General features: G+C 38.7%; 1 protein-coding gene across 1 annotated transcript in view; it reads left to right on the top strand.

Annotated features, from left to right (window-relative positions):
• The first annotated feature begins 4945 nt into the window (after window positions 1–4945).
• LOC108157441 overlaps window positions 4946–11499 on the top strand; it is a 29514-nt gene continuing 22960 nt past the window's right edge. Inside the window, exons 1-2 of the mRNA XM_017289495.2 lie at window positions 4946–5929; window positions 8120–8779. Coding sequence (XP_017144984.1) covers window positions 8644–8779 — 136 coding nt within the window. The 5' untranslated portion in view covers window positions 4946–5929; window positions 8120–8643. The remainder of the gene's footprint in view (window positions 5930–8119; window positions 8780–11499) is intronic.

Raw genomic sequence — 11499 nt, 5'->3', positions numbered from 1 at the left:
AAGGCAACCGGAGACACGTGTAAATGCGGGGACGCGACTAGTCGTACGAGGAGGGAGTTGTCCTTCGAATGGCCTGAACTCTATTCTATAAGGTGGAAAAGAGGCTTTTCGCTTTGTTCTTAATAATTAAATGTGATTCTCTCGTCGTTTCCACATATTTAATTTAAAGAAACAAATACTAATAATAGAAAAACGATTGAATTTGTATTTATATTGAAACGCCCTTGACACTTGTGGAGCACCAATTATTGTACTTGTTGAATGTGAAATTAACGCCTATCAAGCAAGTACGCATTTATCTTTCATTTGCGTAATTCTCTTGCCGCTACACACTGAGAAAACTCTGTGGTATACGCAAAATATGGAGCTCGCGCTTCTACCCCCACGATTTTATAATTTCGTTACTTAACTGATTGCTTAGGTTTTCAGATAAGCCGTTTTTAAAGTCCGTCGATAAGCTACGATACCTCTTGTGTTTAGACCACATGTAAACATAAATGACCATGAGTGCCCCGACATCAGTTATTTAAATTGTGGCAACGACTGGAAGGGGAGTTTTGTTTCGTCGTTTAAGCAGGATAACTGAAAAGCTTTCCTCTCCTGGTCATCTTACAGTAAACTTAGACCTTGAAGCTCTCAGTAGCTTTTTCATCGAAAAGGTTTCATAGCCACGAAAGAATCGGCCAGATTGAGCAGATTTCACCACCCACACATAAAGCTCGAAAACTTTCAATTTGCATTCAAAGTACACTATAAAAAATTAACTATTGTGCTCGTCGAAATGAAAACTGCAAAACAATAATTTCCGAAAAAATTAAAAGTCAATAAAAACACATTTCCATATACTTTTGTCTAGATATTATTTTCGAAATTGATTTAAACTCAGCTTTTTTAACCAATTGACATATAAATTAATAAAAATTGATCTGAAAACCTTCTCAAGTAAGCCAAAGTTTACTTTTTTGGGGAGATTTTTTGTTTTCTATCTCTTTTGTACATAAAAAGCCCATATGAAATGCCCATATGCGACTAAAAATATACAATAATACAACCTTTTCAATAATGGTTATTTCAATACCTTTTACTAGAGAACATGTTTTTCCACCCAATGGAGCTACAGTCGTACTCTACCATTACGGGGTATAAAACCTCTATTGAATTTTCTACCGACTCACGATTATTCGATCCTGTTCTATATCAGTTGAAATATTTATCCCTAAAGCCATTAAGAAATTTGTTGCTGTTGTCATATTTATGGTTATACAATTTTAAATAATATTGAATGATTTCGTTCATGAAATTAATATATTTGTAGTTAAAAATTTGGAACTTGCAGTACCAAGAACACTTTCAGTTAAGAAAGTAAATCTAAATTTACTGATGTATGTTATGTGTCATGTTCGAGTCTAGTATTTTTAATGTTAATTTGATATATAGTAATGAAATATACTCGAAGTCGCTGAGTATGTTAAGTAGAAAAGAAAGATAAAGCTATAATGTCGTTAAAGCTTTCATCTGGCTTTTACACACTTCTGCACGAATTTAATATACCCCTAACTCGGGCTAATATGTATTTTGAAAAAAATCCCTACTTAAGTATATTTAAAAGGCCTTATACATACACTTAACTCAACACTTCAAAAATGTATTAAATTATTTCATATATAGTATAAAGTATAGAGTCCTCCATTTTCCACTAATACCAGCACACTTTGCAATATCATACATACTTTAATGATACGATTTGAAGATCCACAAATTCTTCAATGTTGGATTTAAGTAATTTATGTATAGCTTACCAGTATTTGCGTGAACATATTGAAGGCCAAATGCATTAAGGAGAGAGATCGAGAGCTCGCCGATAATCCAAAGCAACAGTACCGACATATTTCTGCAGAAATAAAAATGTTGAAAACAGCTATTGATGTCCACCATCAAATTAAATACTCCTATTATTATTGTCCACAGCCAAATGCCAGGTCTGCTCTGCTCGACAGTGACTGAAGAAATGAGCAACTGCACCAGCTTTCCATGGCTGCCCTGCCCAACGGTCTTGGGAGAGCACCGACCTGTGTGTTTGCGTGCCGGCACCTGCAGCTATCTCCGTGCCAGCATTTGTGTGAAAGGACAATTGCCCCCGTGATTCGTTCGTCTAGACGAGACCAAAGGGGCCACAGAAGGTTGTCCAACCATGGTAATGGGTGCACACGTGAGCTTTTGCATATGTTCATGCACACAACTCCCCCTACAGATGTCCGAGTCATCAAAGGACACGGAGTCGTGCGATGGCAACGAGTGACAGGAAAAGGTGCAGCAAATTTCGGCCTTTCAATCGCCAGTCTCTAATAAACAAGCCCACATTTTTAAAGAAAAGGTACTTTTTCCCATTTAAACCTAAATTAATCATTTTCCACCACTTTGTTCACCAGCCCTGTTGTTTCCTTACGAGCGGGAGTCGAATTGGCTTTTGATGCTGCTCAAATCTATCTATGTGTTCTTTAAAAATATTCTGAATCTGATGACTATATAGCTGGCTCATTATAGCTTGCAGTGGTCGATTACAAGTTAAGTTAGCTTTAAGTTAGTTTTAAGTTACATCGTACATCCCCAAAGGATGGAATAATTAGTCTTATGAGAAGCATTAGGGCATTTGAACATGCATAATTGCAAGTGTGAGTGAAATGAAATTTCCTTCACATCATCCGTATTTATCGGTACTCGAGAGCTTGTTAATCCTGAACTCGGGTCATTTATAAAGAGCGTAAAAAGTAAAGGGCTTAAGTGGCTGCCAGTCGTACTCCAGAGGTAACTTGGGGAAATATGTGAGTCCATACTCTAAGTTAACTTTGAGAATTGTGATTTATATAATTTTCCTACTGATGATGTCCTTGTGGGTCTTGAATTGGCTCTAGAAGTACATACATATGTATGTATAACCGCAAATGAATACGTGACTGGATCCCAGCGACATTTACTGTTTCTTTTGTTTACACGAACTTCGACTTTTCAGAAAGCGTATTTCGAAAAATATCGTATCAACAACGACATGCCAAATACTTTGTTAGCTTACCCTTTTCAAGTGTCAAAGTGACAGCTGGTTACTTTTTATAGCTGCATATTGGACGCAAATGTCCAGCCGAAGAATAGATATGTTTAGTGTTACAGCTATGGCGTTACAGCGTAGTGTTAGCCTGGTGGCAACTAACAGACTGTTAGTTAAGATACCTCGCCAACAGACAAGTAAGAGAAGGAAATACTAATACTATTGTTTAGCACATGCAAATACTCAACAGATACTATCCATCACCATTTCTTGCTCTATATGAGTTAAATATTATGTTTTATAGTTTATCCAGGTGCTTACACGAAAGAAATAGAGACTGACAAAATAGAGTCGAATTCTTATATACAAACTAAAGCTTTAGACGATTTTGAGTTATTTATAAGCAATTAATATTGACAGTTCAATTAACATTAGGTTGGGTGGAAAGCAACCGTTTGCTTAAGTGATTTATGCTGAATCCCACACTGCCACTGCCACTAACACTGCCGACCACCATTCACGATGACCTTAGTGTAGGCAGCAAGAATCAAAACGCAATATATTATCTCTGGTCGACCGAAACCTAATCTTGGGCCATGGAAGCAGCTTGCCTTGGGCAAACAATGATGGGGTATCTCAGCAAAGAAGCCATCGCCATCATCGCAAATAAAAAATAAACTGTTATTCATGTTATTTTATCTGAAAGGCGAAAAGCGATTTCCCACGCTCTCAGTGATGCCTCGAGGCGGCGCGGCGGCTGCTGTTATTCGCTGTCGGTGGGGAGACGTCGGGTTTCAGGTGGCAGCCGACGGTGAGCTCAAACTCCAGTGCCTATCATTGTCCTCAACTTATTGCTGCCCCAGTCCAATTATGTTGATTAAGGCTTCGTGCTCGAAATCTGTCATCAATTAAGATATCACGTCAAAATGGCGTCGTGGGGCTACAACAAGGCGACAGCTAAGTTGATTGTGGTGCGTTTACACCTCCATCTCCCTATGGCCATTCCACTGCTTAGCAGAGCCAACCTCGACCGCGCACTAGCATATAGTTAGGTACATTTTAGACGCAAGTTGTGAAACCACAAAATTTTGTCGTGTTCCTTTTCCTTTACCGTGAGCAATAAAACTTTAGACGCCCAATTACATAAGCTACTTTAAGACCCAATCAACATTTATGCTCAGAGTTATGCTGCGGCTCCTATATCAACACTACCGAGCTGAGGCTGAGGAAGTCTTCCTATGACTTGGAACGTTGCAAATTGCTGAGATTTACGCGTACCAGCCAATTAATTGGCTTAGACGACTATTAATGTGACAATTTAACAGATCGGACTTTCGTAACTCCCCTGCTAATGGGAATAACTAAAAATGTGTGGGAAGAAGTTTCGAAGCTTAGAAGTTTCCTAATATGACGTTTTGATAAGCATAAAATGTGCCTTTAGATGTACATAAGTAGACTTTCGTACTTTCACATTTTCGTTCGGACATAAAATTGGAAATATGTGTGTAAGCTACGTATGGAACTATCAGCTGTTGTACCACATATGAACATAGGGTAAACTGAAATAACTCAAAGCTACTCGTCATGCCAAATAAACCTGTACGCATCAGGAATAAGGCAGTATAAGTCCAAGCATCGAATAACCCATGTGTAAGTGTAAAAAAGCGTTTTCAAAAGACCGCGCTTTCCCCTTGGACATAGGGTCGCACCGCTCTAATTCTCGGGAGCTCAATGAATACCGTTAGAGCAGTGCGACACTACGACACTATGTTTGTGCAGAAAAAGCTTCAACGGTAGCTTTTTGTTTCTCTGAAAAGCTTCAGCATCAACACAGCATCTCCAGCAGCCTCTTCACTTCGGGTGCTGGCGACGTGCGTAGCCTGACTCTGCGATTAGTTGGTTAGTCCAGGGCCCCCAGTGCAGACCGCAATCAATTGCAATCCTAAAAAGCCGTACACTACAGTCATCCGAAGTCATAATATACTCAAGAAATCAAAGTTACTCGCGGAGAGAACGATACAGATCCGAGAACGTAACGTGTAGTCAGCTCTAAACTAAACTTATAGACATCAGAGGCTCCTGCCCAGCCTGGCGGTTCCACTTAAGGCTAATTCACACCATCAGCATTCGACAAACCATCCCAGTGCTGATCTTCCAGTGTAAATGGCAACATAGTGAAAGTGAAAAAGCAGTCCACTCATTGAAATTAAAAATGTAATAATCTGCCATATGTAATTAATAAAGCAGAATAAAATAACGGCCTGTGAAAATAAAGACTGTCTATCAAATCCGAATTTCCCCCGACACCCTGGTTATCAACGAAGCTTACAAACAAAGCTACGAGCAGATGAAAATGTGAAAATTCGTTATGAAATAACTTTCCTCAAGAAAAAAACATCGAATCGAACTAAATTTGTGTCGCGGCTAGATTGCTTGGCGACGATTCAGCAATTTTTTGGGGTAACTCTACCCTTAACTCGTGGCAATGCCAACCAAGCTTCTTAGCTGGGATGGCCAGTGAAAAAGGCTAAGGAAAAATTGTCCTGAGCGAAAAGAAAAGTGAATCAAGACAAGCGGACGTGCTGTATAAACTCTTTGCGACGACTTGTTTGGCAATATTCAAAGAGAATCGGCGGACCAGGGCACAGTGAATCTGTAAATCCTCTAAAGTGACTGAAAATTCCGTGACGGGTTCTATTTTGGATTTGTGAATTTTAGCCCTTAAATGCGACAGTTTGACAGTGAAGTGAAGATAATGAGTCCATTGTTTTCTTTGGAATAAATTGAATTAAAATAAATTGCTTCTGAATAGCAAAACAAAATCTGGGAAATGAGGATAACATTTTTTCCCTTTTTTGGATTACTCTTACAAGCGGACATTGAATGGTAATAAGAACTGAAACTTTTTTCTTGTATTTTAAATTTGTATAAATACATTTGGCAGCAATCTCATTCGGACTTATGTACACAATATTTTTCATGGCTAGACCGGTATAAATAAATATCATTGCATTTTAGAAGATTAATTGAGCTAATTAGTGAATTAATCAAATTTTGATATTAGAAAAATAAGAAATGGTATTGAATTGTACCAAAGCACACTGGGCGGAATTCCGAAATAAGTGGCATAAAGTCGAATAAAGCAGATATCGAGCTGAAACTTGGTGTATTTGATAAATATAGCACTCTAAATATTTGAAAACAATCTTAAGTTAATTTGACTATGGCTAGCCCAAATAGCCCATATATGGCAACAAGGCGTATGCGTGATCACAAAGGAAAGTCATGAGAGCTATAAATATACTTAAGATGAGGGGATCTGAAGAGCTCATAGATCTTTGGAATACATCCATCATATTATTTACCCGGGCATTGCATTGCAAAGGTCAATACTTTTATTATCCAGAAAATAGGTAAGAAATTAGGTTGGATGATTTAAATTAATTAATTATCATATACGAGTATGTATGTATATCAGCTGTGGGCACCCTTTTTGAGTTTGGGAGCCTTTAAAACTCAACAATAACAAAACCGTTATCGTATTTGTGTTTTGTTTCTACTTTTTGGGGTCCGAGAAGCGTTAGCAACCTCTGCCGGAAAATACATCTCAGAGCAGTGAGAGCAGGTGGGGAGCAAGGCTGTTCCCCTAACATACGTATATGTAGCTCGCATAAAACGATTGCAGATCAATGTGTTGATTTTTTGTTCGTAGTATGTTGGTACATCAAGTCAACATTTTTCGTTATATAATACTTCAACGTATAGAACCTAATGTATATAAATAAGCTGTCAAGGAAACAATGGGCAAAATTCTGTGAGATAACCCTTTTTTCAGAAATCGTAAATAATTGGTCTTTTATATTTTTGCAGCCGAACAAATAATCCATTTAGAATAGCCGCAAAGTATAATTAAAGATGCCGCTGGAGTACTCGAAGAATAATATACATATATGTACATATCCAACAAAACTATATTATTTTAATTTTTAATGATAATAATTCGGTAAAAATAATTTTTCTGAATTATTAAATATTATTAATAGCTGTCCATTTTGAGGGAAAAAATATAACTCAGAAATAAAGTTTTGAATATTTTAGATTTTTCGGCTCAAAAATAAAATTCAAAGTTTTTTAATAAAGAGATCATACCAAGCTGAGAACAAATTGATACATGACGACTAATTATAATTATACGATAATTATCGTAACGTTCCTATATGAATAAAATATAAAAAAAACAAGACTCTAATTAGTTTTGACTTTTCCTGAGTTTTTAAACTCAACACTTTGATATGCTAAGAATGCTAATAATAATGCTAAGAAAAAAAGCCAAATTTTTGTTTCGATGTTATTAACATATTTAATATTAACCTCACCAATATATAGTTGATATTCTATAGTTTCCATAGGAACAATTGTTCGTAAAATGTGTTACAAATAATTCAATCATACTATGTGTATGAGCTCATTTTACTTATAAGTTATAAGTAAATATAAATATCAATTCGTACATAGCATGTACATACATAGGAACTATCTGTATTCGTGTACGGCAAACAGTAATATTTATTTTGCTGTTACTTTTCATTTGAAATCAACTATAAAAATCTACTACGCGGTAGATTTTGTTCAGGTCAAAACACCGAACTCCAAGCAGGAACTTAGATCTTTTTTTGTCTGTCTTTTTGTTGGGGTCATCGTACTTGTTTTTTATGTTTTTTATACTACAGCAGTCTGGAATTGGTTGGATTATCTCAATGGCCAAAAATTTTTTTCTGTCAACAACTTGTTTTTGACCGATCGTTGCAACGGCATCTACATATTATAAATGATAAACATAGTGCTCCAATAACGATTCCGATTAATGACGACTAATTCAGTTATTTTGTTTAGTTAATTTTGCTCCATGTTCGTCTAGCTCATTTTTAGTCTAAATAAAAATATATGTTCGTCCAGCCAACTTGGATCTTAATCGAATAGCATTGCACACCAAAAACCCCACAACGTGAAAGGCTATAAATGTTGGCCAGCTTCCCATAGCATCGAACTAATATATTTTTTTTACTTGTCTTCTAGGTATACCCGGAAATTTGCACTAAACAAGCGACTGAGATGAGAATGCCAACAGTTAGACCTGTACAGCACAAACTAAATGAATCCCCAATTCCCCAAAATTGAGACAGGGAATTGTCGCAAAGTGCAAATTAGAATACTCTCCATGCATTGTATTTGAACAACAATTACTCAGGTTGTACAGTGCCGAGAAGACGGAAACTTGTCACCGTCCTGCACGCTTTTTTAGGCTCCTTGGTGGAGTAAAATCTTTATATTCATCGCCGCAACTGTGGGCTGATATTAGGTAGCGAAGCGTGTGGAAGGCACTGGCAAAGGGGACGCCAATTCCAAACAGAGCTCATTCGAGAGGCACCAACACTGTCCTTACTGCCAATGAAAGCGGTAGCAACTGCGTAAACCGCAACGAATCGTGCATAAACGGAAAATCACAGTGAGAGTGCGAGGAATAGAGGAATCCTTTGCCTGACTAGAGGATTTAGAGCCACTCGCTGGCCAATTCGGTGCCCCTCGGCGGAAGCCTTGAGATGGAGCCGCGCCAGAGCTGTAGGCGGCATTGCTCTCGCACCAGCTCCCGTCCCGTGCATCTTGGAGCTACAATTATTGCGTTGGCCTTGGTGTGGACCCAGTCCCCCAGCTCCGTGTTCTGCGGCGAGAAGTTGGGTAAGTGGCTAAATCGCTCTTCTTATTTACATCTCGTTCCATATTGTCTTCTGCGTTGACGAAACCCAGCGTACATGCTCTTCTCGTTTCTTCGGTGCCAATGCCCCCCTGCCTTTGTCTGGCTGTTGGCTTCATGGCCCTTATCTTTTATTTATTTGAGTCGTTATTTGGCATTTTCCTTGACGTTGAATCCTTCATCGCTAGAGCGAGGAGTTCATTAAGATGGTTCCGTATTTTCATTTTCCGCCAAATCGATGAAAGCGCGAAATGTTGACTTTCCAAATTACCATTCGCTCTTTTCCTACGCATTGGCAGAAGACTATATTACGCCAATGTGGTATTCCTGTTCGACTTGGTGGACTGGCACTGAGAGCCTTTCAAACAATCGACTCTGGAGTATTAGAGTTTATATTGTAGAGTAGAGTTTTCCTGCGGTGATATTCTCGCTCAAAATCATCTAAACAACAATATAGTCAACGAGTACACTTACATAGGAATTTAGTCAGTTAAACGCTGACATAGGTAACGGTTTGGACTCGTTCCTAACGAATCGGTGCGGCTACACTCCGGGGAAGAGAGTCCCTCGCGTTTTTCGGTTCTGGCTGGAGACGTCCTTTGGCTCGAGTGCACAAGGCATTTGGGGACATCCGAATATTGTCGACAGACGCAAGTTTGTGCAAAAAGATGGCAAATTTTCAGCCCTACTGTACGTCCTTGTCGTATTGACGAGGTTTCCATCACAGTCTTCCTTTTCACCTTACCGATGATGTTCTGAATCAAACATCTGCAATCAAATCACCTTCGCTAATTCGATTTTACACTCTGTCTGTTAATGTTCAACACCAACAAAGTAGATCCCCTTGTCAGTCCAGATTATGTACTGGTTAGGTTTGAGTTCATTGTTTTAACTGGTATTGTTAACAATGACAATTGGATAGTGGCTTAAAGTAATCGCAATGTTATAGCGACGCTGAGGTTCCAGTGCCACTAACCACTATTACTCCAGTGGCCTGGAGTTCTTCAACAGCATTAATGGCTCCTAATAAATGATCCTTAATGCGCAGGAAGGGTCTTCTGTTTAAATTCATATTAGGCGAATCTCCAGGCATCGATGCACACTCTTTTTATTCTTGTATGCGAGTATATGTATCGGCGGGCGGGTGGATGTGTGAGCTGGAACGATTGAGGGGATCAAATATAATATAAAATAATCGTGACTCTCACAACGTTAGCGGTTCCCCAAACAAGCGTTTTTGATTGCTGTGTGCGTCGGCATTAGATAAAACCACCATTTATGAATACACATGAAGATATATAAATACCTACTATATATATGAATGCTGAAGTCAATAGCGGGCTGAAGAGCACGCTCACCTTTTACACAACATCCAGATACATAAAGACAGACAGACAGCACAACAGACAAACATTTTTTAAGGGGAGGAGTAGGAGAGACGATAAGTGCGTGCATATGCACACGGGTTGGGGCTTCCGGGGTGACGGGACGAACTGGAACTGGAAAGGAAATCATGAACCCGCGCCAAGGCTATGAATAAACATGTTTCCTTAGATATACGCATGTATTACCATACGATTCTGGGTGGAGGCGGCACTTTTTGTCAACCCGCAATGACCCGACATTCACAGGGTACATGGGTGACTGTACTGTTCTGGTGATATATTGAATGTTACATATTCCCAGTTACAATGCCAAAGTTATTAACTCGGCGACTGACAGAAAGACCCTGTTCATTGGGAACCATTCATAATAGAATCGCTAATAAGATGCGAGGAATGGAAGAAGTATGAAGGAGCTGCACTAACATTGTTTTTAAGGGAAACTCTGAAACTCTCCAACATAAAAAACCAGAAATAAAGCAAAAATATTCTTCCTTACTTACACTTATCACTGGACTTCAAAAGGCGCGAATCATAGGTAAACTCACTCTTAAATACTGGCCAACAGAGTCAAACTTTTTATTCCCTTTATACTTTATACTTTATACTACAGTAGCAGCAGTGAGCGATGACAATTGTCATCTACAATGATTGGACAAACCAAACACTTTTTATACCCGATACTCAAAAAAGTGCATGTGCGTAACACCCAGAAGGATTCGTTTCCTTCCCCATGAAATATATATATTCTTGATCAGCATCAATAGCCGAGTCGATATAGCCATTTCTGTGCGCCCTCCGTCCGTCCGTCTTGTTTGACACTAAAAAAGCTACAGTAACTTTATTTCATATCCAGACTCCTGCAATGTCTATGCAACGCCTGCCACGCGCTTACTCATTCCCTCTCTTTCACACACTCTTCCTCTTGCAGTGTGCGCCCCCTGACGGAGCGATCCATACTGACGGAGGATCGGGTATAAATATAGATCCGCGGCCGTTACTACGACGCGCAACGTTCCCCCTCGCTTATCATTTAATCAAAGCATAAAAACCGAACCAATATAGAGTTTGCAATGGTGATTCGATGCTTATGTTTGAGACCTCGCTTAGGCCATAGTCAATGGATGTTTCACTAAGTTATACCTATTATAAAGTATATAATGAATATATTCTTTCATCGGTGCGTTACAAACAGCAAATATGGAAACAGATGAAAATCTTTAGGGAGATTTTCGGAGTAGGTGACTTTCTAAAATTCCACTATGTTTTTCGATTTAATAAATCAACGTGCAAAAAAGAATGAATTGGTCGAAGTGTCGTAA

This window comes from Drosophila miranda, chromosome 2 (genome assembly GCF_003369915.1).
Source record: "Drosophila miranda strain MSH22 chromosome 2, D.miranda_PacBio2.1, whole genome shotgun sequence".
Lineage (NCBI taxonomy): Eukaryota > Metazoa > Arthropoda > Insecta > Diptera > Drosophilidae > Drosophila > Drosophila miranda.
This window is presented reverse-complemented; position numbering and strand designations above follow the sequence as displayed.